The 15,608-nt window shown below is 50.5% G+C and overlaps 1 protein-coding gene across 1 annotated transcript in view; it reads right to left on the reverse strand.

Annotated features, from left to right (window-relative positions):
• Positions 1-14,991, reverse strand: part of TESC (tescalcin) — a 63,168-nt gene extending 48,177 nt beyond the window's left edge. The window contains exon 1 of the mRNA XM_079943320.1: positions 14,813-14,991. Within this exon, the coding sequence (XP_079799446.1) occupies positions 14,813-14,870 (58 nt within the window). The 5' untranslated portion in view covers positions 14,871-14,991. The remainder of the gene's footprint in view (positions 1-14,812) is intronic.
• Positions 14,992-15,608: the final 617 nt, after the last annotated feature.

Below are 15,608 nucleotides of genomic sequence, written 5' to 3' on the forward strand. Positions count from 1 at the left end.
ATGTATAGCTGATTCACTTTGCTATAAAGCAGAAACTAACACACCATTGTAAAGCAATTATACTCTAATAAAGATGTTCAAAAAAAAAAGTCTACAAACAAATGCTGGGGAGGGTGTGGAGAAAAGGGGACCCTCTTGCACTGTTGGTGGAAATGTAAATGCATACAGCCACTGTGGAGAACAGTATGGAGGTTCCTTAAAAAACTGAAAATAGTACTACCATACGATCCAGCAATCCCACTACTGGGCATATATCTGGAGAAAACTAATTTGAAAGATACATGCACCCCAATGTTCACTGAAGCACTCTTACAATAGCCAGGACACGGAAGCAACGTAAATGTCCACCGAAAGAGGTATGGATAAAGAAGATGGGGTACATATATACAATGGAATATTGCTCAGCCATAAAAAAGAATGAAATAATGCCATTTGCAGCAACATGGATGGGCCTAGAGATTGTCATACTGAGTGAAGTAAGTCAGAAAGAGAAAGATAAGTATCATATGATATCACTTATAAGTGGAATTTTAAAAAATGATACAAATGGACTTACTTACAAAACAGAAACAGACTCACAGACTTCAAAAACAAACTTATGGTTACTAAAGGGGAAAGATGGAGGGGAGGGATAAATCAGGAGTTAGGGATGAACATAAACAAACTACTACATCTAAAACCGATAATCAACAAGGACCTACTGCATAGCACAGGGAACTCTACTCAGTGTTCTGTAACAACTTATATGGGAAAAGAATCTGAAAAAGAATGGATATAAGTATATGTATAACTGAATCACTTTGCTGTACACCTGAAACTAACACAACATTGTAAATCAACTATAATCCAATAGAAGTTTAAAATTAAATTTAAAAAATAAGTACTAGGGGCGTAATGTACATGGTAAATATAATTAACACTGCCGTATGTTATATATGAAAGTTACTGAGAGAAAATCCTAAGAGTTCTCATCACAAGAAAAAAAGGTTTTTTTCTCTTTCTTTAATTTTGTATCTATATGAAATGATGGATGTTCACTAAACTTATTGCGAGCATCACTTCGTGATGTATGTAAGTCAAATCATTATGCTGCACACCTTAAACTTATAGAGTGCTGTAGGTCAATTATATCTCAGTAAAACTGGAAGAAGAAAAAAGGCCGGCAGCACAAATAGTTTTTTCCTCCCATATTCAGTTTGCTTGTTTACTAAAAACTACATATTTAAGGAAACAAAGAATATTTGATTAAAAATTGACTTAATAAAAAAGTGTTCTATCCATACAATGGAATATTATTTGGCCATAAAAAAGGATGGAGTAACTGACACCTGCTACGACGTGGATGAACCTGGAACACATTCTGCTGAGGCAAAGAAACCAGACACAAAAGGCCACATAGTGTGTGATTCCACTGATGTGAAATGCCCAGAACAGGCAAATCTACGGACACAGAAAGTGCGTGAGTGGGGTGCTAATGGATATGGGGTCTCTGCCTGGCCCTGGCCCCAACGGTCAGGCTGCCGCCCTGGTATGCTAAGCAAGGAGTCACTGGGGAAGGAGAGTCGTACGGACCAGGGGTCAGAGACAACACTCAGGAAGGAGGGCGGGAGGAGACTAGGCACCCAAAATCTCCCACGAGGTCCAGCCTCCCTCACATGACTTGCGAGGAAACCGAAGATCCCCATTTACCCATGTCCGCTACGGGGCGGTCAGGACTATTTGAGCCTGGTGGCGAGGGGCATATAGAATACCACTTGCTTCTTCCTCCCAGAATCTGGGCTGCCCTCAGGGGTGTGAGGGCCTGACGGACTCCTCCGTGGCACACCTGTATCTGCTCAACCCTCTGACAGGTGCCCCCACCACTCATTAAGAGATATTTACTGAGTGCCTCTGGTTTGCTGGGCACCTGCCAGATACCAAGGATGCAGACACAAGAGGCAGAGCCCTCACCTCGCTGGGATCCAGGGTCCTAAGTGCAGTGTCCGCTTGCCAAGGAGCACCAAGGTTGGAGTAGGGCTTCCGGTCCACGGGGATGGGGTGGGAGGTGATGCCCAGTGGGATCCCAGGGGCTGAGGGCTGGCGCAGGCAGAGTGGGAAGAACTCGGGGAGCTCCAAGCCCTTTAGCACGGGTGGGAGGCAGACTAGGAACAGGGGCACAGGAGTGGGGGGCGCACACGTCACACTAAGGCACTCAGACTTCACCCTGAGTTTCCGGAGGGTGCTAAGCTACAGAACCACATCCCATGTGCCCGGTAACCGAACGGAGGGCTGATGCAGACGATGGGGCTGGGTACCCACCGAGAGGCGGGCAGCTGGAGCAGTCGAGGTAGGGAAGGGCGCTCAAGACACAGCTGAGAGAAGCGAGGGTGGTTGAGAGCATGCTGGCCGCTGTCTCCAGGGGCACCCCAAAGCCACCCTGCCTCCCTCCGCTTCCCCCTGCAGTGCCAGCCTGGATGCAGGCTCTGGGACTCCAAGTGGCATCACTGGGAAGGGCTTGGTGGCTTCCAGGACCCCCAAAGCTCTCCTGCTGGCTGTGTCCCGAGAGACTGGCCAGTACTCAACCCAGGCATTGGCCGAGGTCCTGCAACACAGAGATGCGCCCAGCCAGACAGAAAGGTGAGCTAACCCCATCGCTTCCAAGAGCTGCAGGTTCAACCCCCAGCTTCTCGTCTTACTAAACCTTCTCCCCAAGACTGTTAACTTCCTCCTCCGTAATTCAGAGATAATAATAGCACTGCCTACACGTGGCTGTTCATACCACGAAAAACAATCAAATCACATAAACAACATGCATAATCGTCAAAACGTGGGAACCCAAATGTCCATCTACTTGTGAACAGATGAACAAAATGCGGCATCTCCATCCAATGGAACATTATTCCACCACGAGACAGAATGAAGCAGTGACGCTTGATACAACCTGGATGAACCTTGAAAACATGACATTAAGAAGCCAGACACGCAAGGCCACTACTGTACGCTTCCTTTTATATGAATCTCCCAAAGGAAGCAAGTCCATAGAGACAGAAAGTAGGTTAGTGGTTGCCAGGGGCTACGAGTTGGGAGATTAGAGTGACTGCTGAAGCTTCTTTGTGGGGTGGGGTGATGAAGATGGTCGGGAAATACAGTGGCGACGGCGGCATAGCATCGTGAATGTGCTTAATGACACTGAATTGCATGCTTCCCTGTTGGTCCAGTGGTTAGGACTCCACACTTCCACGGTTGGGGGCCCAGGTTCAATCCCTGGTTGGGAAACTAAGATCCTGCAAGCCGCACGGTGCGGCCAAAATAAATAAATAAATAATAAAAATAAAATAAAATGGTTAGGATGGTAAATTTCATGTTATGTGAATTTTGCCCCCATTGAAAAAAAAATGATATACACACTGAGCACTGAACCTGGCCGGAAGAGCGTAAGATCCTGGAGCCGCCGTGCTTGCTAGTATTATGTCCCCAAAGCAATAATCTCATGGTACCTATGCGGCTCTTCAGCTGCCTCCAGGATCCCAGGGGAGAGAGAACTTGTGCCCCTCCTGGAATTACAGCCCAAGCAATGACTAAGCCGGGGCCTGGGCAGGGAGAGCGAGGGACCGGCCTCCACAGCCTGGAAGGGACCCTCCCCCACACGCCTGGCACCCACACGATGCTTCACGGTGCCGGATACCATGTTCCTCTCCTCCACCTGCCTGCCCCTTGGAAGCCATGTGCCGGGCGTGTACACATGCCAGACCACACCTCACTGCTGGGAATTTAAAGTAATCCAAAGATGCACCTGGGTGCCCTCAGTCCTGAGAATGAAGTTATCAAACTCAATTCTATTCCAAAGCAGAAGCAACGACAAGAAGATTAATTGCTGGCCTTCCTCCAGCAGCTTTCAACCCTTTGCTCGAAAACGTCAACCCGCTTTGTAAGTGCAAAAGCTGAGGGGTTCCCAGGAAGAGCTGCCCCGGGCCCATGCCGGCCTGAGGACGGCATTTATTTTAGGTACCGAGGGTCTTGTTAGGATATTTCCTTTTGTTTTGTTTTCTGCACAGAATGAATCCTCCAAATCTCAGGACTGGAGGGGACTCTGGGACAGGCTGAAGGGACATGATTTCAGAAAACATTCTCCCCTCATGAGCAACGAGACAACTCAGGAAGCTGTCAGAGTGGGTGAGCATGACTCAAAATCGCACAGACCATGCTCTGCTCATCCGCGCTCACCTTCCTACGGCTAGCCTCTGTTCTTTCCCATTTGCCTTAGAGCAGTAATAATAACCACCAAGTGTCAGCACTTACTCAGAGGCAGGAACTAAGCCAAACACTTGACACACATGATCTTATTTAGTCCTCGTCACAGTGCCTGCCTCTCCTGGGGGTTATCACACCCATTTTACAGATATGGAAACTGACTCTCAGAGAGGGTAAGTCACTCGCTGAAGGTCACACGGATATAAGTGGCAGAACTGGGATTTGAACCCAGGTCTGTGACTCCGGAATCTGTTCTCATGACCATCTGCCGTGCTGTCTGCCAAAACTAAGAAGCGACTGGGACAATGAATACATACCATTTACATCACTAAACGAAGAGAGATGTCTCCATTTTAATAAAAAGAGTAAAGATGAGGAAGGGAGAAAAGCAACAGTTAATCAGCGGAGATTTGGGCACTTTTCAGAGTCTCTAGGAAACTGGTTTTCACATTCTTCCAGAACTATCTTCAGCTCCAGATTTACCAAAAGCATGAGGGCTTATTATGGTAGGACATTTAGGTAAAGAACTCCAGTATCAGGACTTCCCTGGTGGTCCAGTGGTTAAGACTCCACGCTTCCAAAGCAGGGGGCGTGGGGTAGACCCCTGACTGGGGAACTAAGATCCCACATGCCACACAGCACGGCCAAAAAATATTAAAACAAAAACAAAACTCCAGTTCCTTCTACAAGGAGCTAACAGACTTTGCATTCCACTATGAACCTGTGAAGCACTGGACAAAATTAGAAAAAGAATTTAAGACATCACTAAGCTTGAAAGAAAGGGAAATCCCCAGGTGCCAGAAGCAAGGAGGGGACTCAGACCCAGCAAGTGAGGTGGCCCAGGGGTACCAGAATATTTCCAGGCTCTCACAGCAAAGGTGTGGCTTCTAGCCCACTGAGTGACAGCAGTGGCCTGGGGTCCATACGAGTTAGAAGTGAGACTCCTATCAAAAGCTAGAGCACAAAGGACTGCCTCTCCATATAAGGTGGGACAGAAAAATGTTCCCTGCTGACCCAGAGGATCAACAAGGAAGTTGACTCTGCAGAAGAGGTGGCAGGGTGCAGAGAAGAGGAGGGGGACTCTATGATGAATCAAAACTCCAGGTCTGTGTCATTCACAAGAGAAAAATCCAAACCTCTGTGGGACAGGAAAGCCAAATTGAGGAATTAACGTAAAAAGTGTTTCCAGACCAGCGAAAGCCCTAAGGTACCCAGAACAACAAATGCAAAGCACTGTGTGAGGTACTTCTATAGCCCAGGGCACAGGGTACTCTCATGGGAGAGGTACTTCAGCTAAGCCCATCTCTACTTGGTGTGGCCTCAGCATGAATCTGGAGATGACTGAAAACCAGGGGGGAGCCAGCCCAAAGATGAGCTCAGAATCAAAAACCAAACTACACAGCAAATGACCATCATATGGGATAATCAGCAGACACAGTTAATAAATGGAATGGACCCCCAAGAAGATGAGACAGCAGAAACTATGCAGTTAGCTTTAAATTATTACGAATAATATAAGAACAGTGCCCTATGACAAAAGCAGTGAATCTGAAAACCTTATAGAACTTACAAAATGTTTTTTTTTAAGTCTATGGAATTTAAAAAACTAAGTTGGGTTAAGGCAGCAAAGCTGTAATAGCTAAAGAGAGAATTAGTGAATTGGAAGACAGACCTAAGGAAACAAATCAAAATACAGCACAGAGCAACAAAAAGATAGGAAATATGCAAGAAAAGTAAAGAGGCATTCAGGACAGGATGACACGGTTCATCCCCTTCCAAAGTAATTACTGAGGAAAAAGATTAGGAGAAAGGGGAGAGGTAATATCTTCATTATGGAAGATATCAGTCAATTTATAATAATACAGCATAAACCATTCCCAGGCAGGATAAATTAAATCCACACCTACACAAAGCACCTAAAAAAACACCACCAACAAATATTTTTAAACAGAGGGGAAAAAGCAGATTTCTACAAAGAAATATCAATCAGACAAAAGAGATGACTTTTCCACAGCAAGAAGAGACCAAAAACTCAGTGCTGCGAGAAAACATGCAGCAACCTCAAATTTTATACCCAGACAAATGACCATTCCTGCAGCCTGGCAAAATAAAGACATTTTCAGACCAAGCTGACAACTCACAGAGACTTGTTGCAAACGCCATGGAAAGGTGTGTTACATAAGAAGAAACTGAACTTGGGGACTTCCCTGGTGGTCCAGTGGGTAGGACTCTGTGCTCCCAAGGCAGGGGGCCCGGGTTCGATCCCTGGTTGGGGAACTAGATCCCGTATGCATGCTGTGACTAAGAGTTTGCATGCAACAACTAAGAAGCTCGCACGCCCCAACTAAAAAAGGATCCTGCATGCCGCAACGAAGATCCTGCATGCCACAACTAAGACCTCATACAGCCAAAATAAATAGATATTTAAAAAAACCCTGAATCTGTAAGGAAGAATGGTTGCAAAAATTAATAGAGTCTGCATAAAACAAAAACCAATATGTAGGTTTTTAAATTAAAGAAAAAATACTACAGAGTGATACAAATTAAAGCACGCTAAGGTCCCTGATCATTAGCACAACATCAAGAAAATGACAAACTTGACGCATGTCAAAGATGGCAGGTGTGTCACAAGTGATATGAATTACTGAAGGAAGTTACAGAATACCCTTAAAAAGGAGACATATGGCCAGCCTCTGAAAGGTTTACAATCGAAACCATCTGTACCTGCCAACAACTATTGAACACTTATGACGTGTGAAGAGCTTTACTCAAATTCTCATTCAATCCTCACAGCAGCCCTGGGACACATTCCCATCATACAGATGAGGAAACTAAGACTCAGGGAGGCGAAGTTTCTTGCTTAGACAGTAAACAGCAGCGTCGTGATTCAAACCCACATCTACCTGCTGCTAAAGGTCAAGGTGGTGGAAGGCTAGTCTGTGTCCACGTGGGACTCTGGCTGAGGCCTTGGAGATGCAGGAGAGGACAAGATAAGGGAAGTCCTGAGAACTACCAGGTGGGTTAGGCCTGTGAAGTGCCGGGTGCTCACCTGGGGTTCTCTGATCACTGAGACCCTGGCATGGGTGCTCAGGAGCTGGGAAGGCGCCCCCCCCCCCCCCCCCCCACCGCTTTCTCTTTCCATCGCTGTATAACTCAGCCACACCAACCGTGCTGCTGTCTCCTGCCTGGCCACCCGCCCTCCCTCCCAGAGTACCTGGGCCCTGAAACCTAACTGCTCCCTTTCACCTCCCAGGGAGCTGTGCTGAGAACAGAAGGCCCACTTCTGACAGCCTGCCCATCCACAAAGGTCACACTGTTGGGACAACAAAGGGCCTTTATGTCCTCACGCTTAAGGTGATTTCCACCACTGGCAGAAATCACCCACTTGACCTTCTGGTTTTATGAATTAATAATAAAGATGGAGCCGGCGACAGGATGGCTGGCAGGACCAGGGTGCCAGGCTCCTCGTCACCTTGCCCAGCCTCTCCAGGCTGGGAAAAGGAGGCCCTGCCTTATCTTCCCAAAGCAGTGGGCACTCCTGAGCCAAAAACGCCTTGTTCCCCGGGCTTGAGATAGCAGATACTAAAGTGCTTTGCAAAAGTAGATGCATCTTATCGCGGCGTTTTTTCTGTAGGATTGGGCCGTATGGCATATCTGAGCAGTGATTAAATTCCATGCTACATTCTGGGGACCATTAACTCACAGAAAAATTACCCTGCCAGCGTGGGGATGGGGGAGGCGAGAAAGAAAGATGCATGAGGGATCTAATCACTACTAATCCGTGGAGCTGAGAAGTCTTGGAGTGGATTGCCGGTTGCTTTCACGCAGAGAAAACACAACTTCTGAAACAGACGTGAGCCACACAGTCAGACCCAGGAAATGGAGGGGGTCTCTTCTTCTTAGCCCTCCCCACACCCCTCACGCTGCTCATCACCAAGCTTGCCCTCCCTGGGGGTTTGGGGGGCATAGCCCACACTTCTAGAACTTTCCACATCACCCAGAGCTAATCCTATCTGCCTTGAGGTCCGATTCTCCCCTTGCCAGCTGGGCAAACAAGTGTGTGGAACACTGTTAACAAGGTCACGGGGCAGCAGTGTTGACTCTCACAGATAACACGACTTGGGGTCACTCACACTCTCCACCTATGTTGTCACATGGGAGAGGCAGTTTCTCTTTGCACCCAAAAAAGAGTTTTTTTTTTTTTTTTTTTTTTACAGTGTATTCCTAAATTTATTTTTATTGAGTATGGTTGCTTTACAACACTGTGTTAGCCTCCACTGCACAACAAAATGAATCCGCCATACGTACACACACAGATACTCCCTCCCTTTTGGACTTCCCTCCCATTTAGGCCACCACAGGGCATTAGGTGAGTTCCCCGTCCTATACAGCATGTTCCCATCAGCTGTCCATTTTATACACAGTATCAATAATATATATGTGTCAATCCCAGTCTCCCAGTCCCTCCCACCCCACCCCTTTCCCCCTTGGCATCCATACATTTGTTCCCTACCCGTCTCTACTTCTGCTTTGCAAGTAAGATCATCTATGCCATGAAAGAGGCCTTGTTTTGAATTTGGGTTCCACATACCACATCTAATTTTAATTTATTTTAATTATATTTTCTTTGTTTTTATTTTAGTTATTTTAATATTTTATATTTTTTTATTTTAATTATATTATTTTAATTATATTTTCTTTGTTTTTATTGAAGTATAATTGATTTATAATATCAAAACCGTATTAGCTGCAGGTGTACAGCACAGTGATTCAGTTATACGTATGCATCTAAGTGACCCTGAGCAGTCACCTGCGTGTCTGAGCCTCAGTTTCCTCATCTGTAACCGAGTAACAAAAGTCCCACTGGGCTCTTAGGAGGACGAGATGATGGATGGAAAAGGCCCAAGAAAGAGCAGCTGTTACCTCATCCACAGCTCTAGACCGTCTCGTTGACTGCCACGTCTTCAAAGGGGTGGAGACGGCGGCTCAGAGAGGGCTGCGGCCTGGAGCAGGCGTCCCAGCACTGCCGCGTGGGGCAAGCCCGATGATCGCCGGCCTCCGAGCCCTATTCTGCAGCTACTGCTAACGTGGGATGACCGGATCCGGGTGCACAGAGTGCAAAACGGGCCAGGGCAGGGGGTGCTTCTGGGTGCCCAGGAATTAGTTCACTTGCTACCCAGCCCTTTCCCGCACGTTTCCACACTGGGAGCACCCAGGGAGTGGGCAGAGGTCTGGACAACCCACCCGACCAAGGCAGAAAAGGTTCCAGAGGGCTGGGGTCCCTTGGCCCTCCCTGCTGTGGTCATGACCACTGCGCCCAGGGCCCCTGAGAGCTCAGCCTTTGGGGATCAGTCCTCCCAGATAAGTTTGCTCCTCCCTCAGCAGGGAGCCACCATTATTCATTCTTCTCAAGAGCTTTAAGTGCTCTTATTATTACTCTCTATTTGGGATCTGATTTACATACTGTGGAATGTATCGTCACTGTTTTAAGAATCTCAGGGAAGTTGAGGGTCTACATCTCCCAGAGCCACACGGACACAATTCTGCACCCCACTTTATGGGTTTCAGAGACTCCCCAAGGACCCCAAGTTAAAACCACAGTCCACCCCAGAGGAAACGGAAAGGAGCCAATAGGTCTTGTTGGCCATTCAGCTTCACAAGCCTTGGTGACAACAGGAATGAACACAGTGGCACCGGCCGGTCCGCCCTTACCCCTCAAGGCCCCGAGCTTCAGGAAGGCAGGGGAGGTGTCATGCCACCAGGGCATGTGGCATGTGGTGAAGGGGCTGAGGCTGTGGTCTGGGGCTGCTTGAAGACTTTATAACCCAGGAGTACTGCCCAGCCAGGAGATTCCAGTGGAAAATGCAGCCCAGGCCACACAGGCCTCCCGCATCTCTGGTTCCCTCCCCAAAGGATGAGGTCCGGGGGTCAGACCAGGACTTGAATCCCGCCTCTGCTTCTCAGAGGCCTGTGGCAGTCACGTCCTCTCTTCAACCTTGACTTCCCCATCTCTGGAATGGGAAGGCCACAGTGTTCCTGGGAGGATTCCATGAGCCACCGCGGGGAAACTTCATAGCTCAGCACAGTGTTTGGCAGGTGACAGGCGCCCGATAAACATTAGCTGTGGAGCTGTCCTGGAGCCCGAAGGAAAAAACAGACCCCTCCACTTTTCCCAGATTCCTCCTCGCATTCTTTCCTTTCCAATTCCAGAAGCAGACACGGGGTTGGGGGGACAGGAAGCGGGGGCCACCTCCAGGCCCGCTCAAGGTGGGGACAGGGAACACGCTACAGTGAGTGATTCCTGTCTTCCTGCCCAGCGTCCACGTCACACCTTGGGACACACCTTGGGTTTGACACCACGCCTGCCACGGAGAAAGGCCAGCTCACCACTCGGACACACGACCAGAATGCCTTCGCTCGGGTTTCTAATATGAATTTTAACAGTCTAGGTAGTCAGCGTTCCTGGCGCAGAAACGATGTTTGGGAGTACTTGTCTATGTTTTAAATCAGTCGATGAGACTCTGACAGGCAAGGCGAGGTGGGCGTGCAGACCCAAGGATGCCCTGCGTGAGCGAGCTTGCGCTCAGGCCTATTTTTGGCAGGGCTGACGTGGCCAAGGCCAGCTGCTGGTGTGGCACTAGATTTTATACCGGACACTGGCTCCTGGGCAGTACTCCCTGGGTTATAAAGTCCCCAGGGCCTTCACCCCTTCGACGTGAACCTCTTGTGTTCTCACTGAGTACAAAGGTACTGAGAACACTCCCCACTCTCAGGGAGCTCCAAGTTTCAAGGGGGTGGCAGGCGACGAAGCTGACAATTATAACAGGGTGTGATGTGAGCTATTACGGGAGGGAATGCAGGGGCTGCAGGAGTGCTGACGACGGGCATTTAACACACAAAGGTAGGAAGGAGGGTAGCCAGGGATGGCTCTCTGGAAGGAAACAATAGCCAAGCTGAGCTCTGAACGAGGAAGAGCATGAGTTTCATAAAGAGACGAGGCAGGGCTTCCCTGGTGGCGCAGTGGTGGAGAGTCCGCCTGCCGATGCAGGGGACATGGGTTTGTGCCCCGGTCCGGGAGGATCCCACGTGCCGCGGAGCGGCTGGGCCCGTGAGCCATGGCCACTGAGCCTGCGCGTCCGGAGCCTGTGCTCCACAACGGGAGAGGCCGCAGCAGGGAGAGGCCCGCCTACCCAAAAAAAAAAAAAAAAGAGACAGAGACGGGGCAAAGAGGAAACGTGCGCGATCTTCACCTGGGTGGTGGTTACAGAAGTATGGACATATGCAAACGCCGCATTATGTGAGATGGGAAGAGTGCTCCAGGCACAGGGAACCGATTGTACAAAGGCCTGGTGGTGAGAAAAATATACGGGCAGGCTGTTCCTACCCCTTCTGGGTTCCTAGAAATCTGAGGGGCAACGAAACACAGTGAAAGCACAGCAGTAGCAGGACAGTGAGCCTGGGGATCCTGAGATCCCTACTCCTCCGCATAGGAGCTGCGGGACGGGAGGCAAGTTGCTTTACTCCTCTGAGCCTCTGTAAAATGGCCACAGTACCACCTTCCCTGGAGGACTACCATGAGGATTCCAAGAGAGTGCATGCAAAGGGATCACCCTGGTCCTCAGAGAGGCGGGGGAAGCCTAGCAAACCCTGTGGGCACAGCCTGTTCTCTGGCTGCCCTGGACCTAGGGCTCTTCCCCCTTCTCAGGGATGCTTCCCAAGGGTTCTTATAGGAACACTCCACCCAGCCCACAGGATGCTGGGAGCTGACGTTCCCATACCAAGTCAAGCACTGCCACACATACATACACCCTCTTGTTGAATCTATACCGCCACCCCACGATCCAGGTGGGAGCACTAACGCTCAGAGAGGTAAAACGACTTGCTTAAGGTCATGCAGCTGTGAAGAAGCGGCACCGACTTAACTCTTACTTGTGGCTCAGAGCAACCAGGACCTCTCGAGGTATTTAAAGCATGGCTGATAATACTAAACACTTGTGCCTGTTCTAAATACTTCAGGTGAATTCACTCACTTAATCCTTCCCAACAACTCAGAGGAAGGTACCACTTTAATCCCGATTTTATAGTGCATGAAACTGAGGCACTCAGGGCGTAAATGACTTGCCCAAGGCTGCATACCTATCAAGACCCCTTAAATCAGGTTCCCATCCCAACCTGAGCCCCATGTCCACGTCCTCATCTCATACAAACCTCATTCATTGTCCTCAACTTGTTCCTGCCAAAGGACCTTTGCATTCGCTGTGCCCTCTGCTCCAAATGCACTTCCGACTGGTCTTCACGCAGCTGGCTCCTTCTTACTTGGGTCTATTCCATTATCACCTCCCCCGAGAAGCCCTCCTGGTCCCCTCGAAAGAAATGTTTCCTTGCCCCTCCCCAACTCTCATGCCATCGGATTGTATCTTCTTCACGGAACTTGACACCAGTGGGTTGATCTGTTTATGCTGTGCATCTCCCCTCAGGAAATCAACCTCTCTGGGTCTGAATGGATAAAAGCGCTCAGACTGTGCCAACCTCTTTCACAGAACTAGGGGGAAGTTTCCACCTACTTGAAGTTCAGATAACGGAAGGCATTATCCTCCCCTCTAGTCTGACCTCAGAACTCCTTCCCTGACCTCCTGTCTCCCCTCCCTCTTTGGGGTGTGAAATCTGAGTTCTGAGCAGCAAAAAGGGAAGTCAAATCAGCCACCTCTAGGAAAGCAACAAAGCACGGGACCCTCAGCTTCTATCATCCGGGTCGGAGGCTGGGCCCAGGAAACTGACAAGATTCCCAGCATGCTCTGCAGCCCCGTCACCTGTCAAACCCACAACCAGATGGAATTCCCCCAGACTGCCTGCCACGAGGGGCTGCCTGAGAGACTGCGGCCAGCCCACCCTTCCTGCAGAGATACCAGCCTCAGAGAACCCCCATTTCTAACCAGGCAGATTTAAGGCAGCCAGAGGGCACTCAAGAAATAATAAAAACAGGGGAAATTCAAGAAACTCAGGTGACAGGAATCCTACCTCCTCTCTCACGTGCGCCTTGTTGAACTAGACTTTATAAAACTTTTTGAATAAGTGAAAGTCACACATGGTTCAAAATGAAAACATAAAAAAGTTAACAGTGAAAAGCTCACCCCCCCTTCATCTTTTCTACCAAATCCCCCAATAAGTATTATTCTTAATTCCTTGATGCAAATAAAAGTTACAAAAATATACTCTTACTCCCCCTCTTTAAAAAAGAAAAAGGGGTGCCATATGATATATATGCACCACAACTTTTTTTTCCTCCAGTTGAAGATAGCTCTATATTTGTACGCAGGAAGGTGTCCGCATACATGTCTGTGTATGTATGCATGTGTAGACCCAGACACCAATTATTAAGGGCTTTCTGTAATTTTCACCCAATTCTCCTGGAAAGAGGTGTTTAGATTGGTAATGGGAATCAGGTGTTTAGATTGGGAGTCAGGAGGGGTCATTTTTCAGCTCACGCACAAATGGCGGGGCCGCTCCCTCCAGCTGATCCACCATGGCCGCTGACTGTCTGCACTAAACTCAAAGCAGACACCAGGAGCCAGCTCCTGACTGGAAATTACCCCTGCAGCTACCGTTTTCTTGAGCATTTATCTACAAAATACTAGCAGAAATCCCATTCTAGAAGGAAGGAAACAGAGACAGAGAGAGGTAAAGTGACTAGCCCAAGGACACACAGCCAGGAAGTAGCGCTGGCGGGGTTGACACCCGGTCTGCCCATTGCCAAAGCCAGTCTGCCCACTCACCTGGCCTCTCTCGGTCTTCAAGTCCACACCCCCCTTCACAGCCCGTAATAGAACCGGGTGCCAGGGTCAAGTTCCCAGCCCGGCTGGACTTGGGCGGTCAGGCGCTTCCGCCATCACTTCCCTGCGGTCAGCTCGGCCCGCAGCCCGGCCTCCCGGTGCAGTGCGCCCTGCCCCGGGCGGATACGGGGCGCACAGCCTCTGCGGGCCCGGGAGTCCGGGCGAGCTCCACGAAGGTCGCCGGGCTCCAGCAAAGTGCTCTTCGGGCGCTGCCTCGCTTAATCCTCCCAGTTACCCATGGTGGGGTAGCGGGGGACCCGCCTGAAACCATTTTACAGACGGGAGGCTCAGAGACCCGCTCACCCGCGCTAAGGTCGCGGGGCCGGGCTCCCACCCAGCTCCCGCCGACTGAAAAACTTTCCTCCCCCTGCGTAATCCTGAATCCAAACGACTTTCAGGTGCGGGTCGCGTACAACAGCTGAGCGTCCATGGGCACCAGCTCTCCCGGCCCGGGAGCCCGGACACTGCTCCCTCCCGGGTCCGCAGTCCCAGGTTCAGGGGTTCCCAGCCAACTCCGAGAGCACCGAGGCAGAGCTGCCGCGACACTTACTCAGCATCACCGCAGCCTGCAAAGTGGCCGGCGGGGACCCATTTGAAGGAGGGGGAGACTGAGGCGCAGAGAGAGCCAGCTACTAGTCCAAGGTCACACAGCCCGGTGGCCCGAAGCCCAGCGGGTGGCCGTGGGCTGGGAGCCCCCGTGCCAGCCGGCCGGCGGTCGCGGTCCCCGTCACCGTCCCCCGCGGGATACTCACAGCCTGTCTTGCCTTCGAGCTCCCGCACCTCCTCGGACGCGGAGTGGGTAGCGCCCATGGTGCCCGCGGCGGGGGCCCGGGGGCGCTCGTCCCTCCCAGGCCCTGGGCTGGCGTCGGCTGCGCAGCGGCGGGTCCGGCCTCGGGTCCGACACAGGTCGGGACGCCAGGAACTGGTCTGAGCCGCGGGTTCCGCGTGGGGTGCGAGCGCGGCCTCTTATAGCGGCGGCGGGCGGAGCGCCACGGTCCTAGTGCGCTCCGGCTTCGCGCATTGCCGGGAGTGGGGAGCGCCCCGCCCCGGGCCGGAAACGGCGGGGAGAGGGGTGAGGAGAGGAGGGGGACCCAGGTTCCCCATTCCCCACAACCGCGGCCGTGCTCGTCGCGCCTCACCCCTTCCGCACCCCTGCCGGCTGTGGGAAGAAGGTGTGAGCAGAGTTGGGGGTATAGGTAGGAGGCATCAGACCCCACGGAGGTTCCATGCCCTCCACCACCCTCCCAGATGTCAGGAGGGAAACTCCCTGGGAACAATGGAGAAGGACAGCATTAATTATCTCTATGGTGAACAGCAATAAAGATAATATAATAATCATAATCCAACCTGAATGCGCAAGTGGGGGGCTTTCGTTGGTTTATTCCAGGAAAGCCCACCCTGATGAAGTGGGCACACCCACGTACAAGACTGGCCTGTCCTAGCTACTCAGCCTAGTTGCTTAGGGTGGGGACGTTCTCGGTTTTTAGGTTCAGGGATTCTGACTCAGGCAGGGCCCAGGAGGCTGCATTTCAAACTACCAGAGAGAAT

This window comes from Stenella coeruleoalba, assembly GCF_951394435.1.
Source record: "Stenella coeruleoalba genome assembly, chromosome: 14".
In the NCBI taxonomy this organism is placed as follows: domain Eukaryota; kingdom Metazoa; phylum Chordata; class Mammalia; order Artiodactyla; family Delphinidae; genus Stenella; species Stenella coeruleoalba.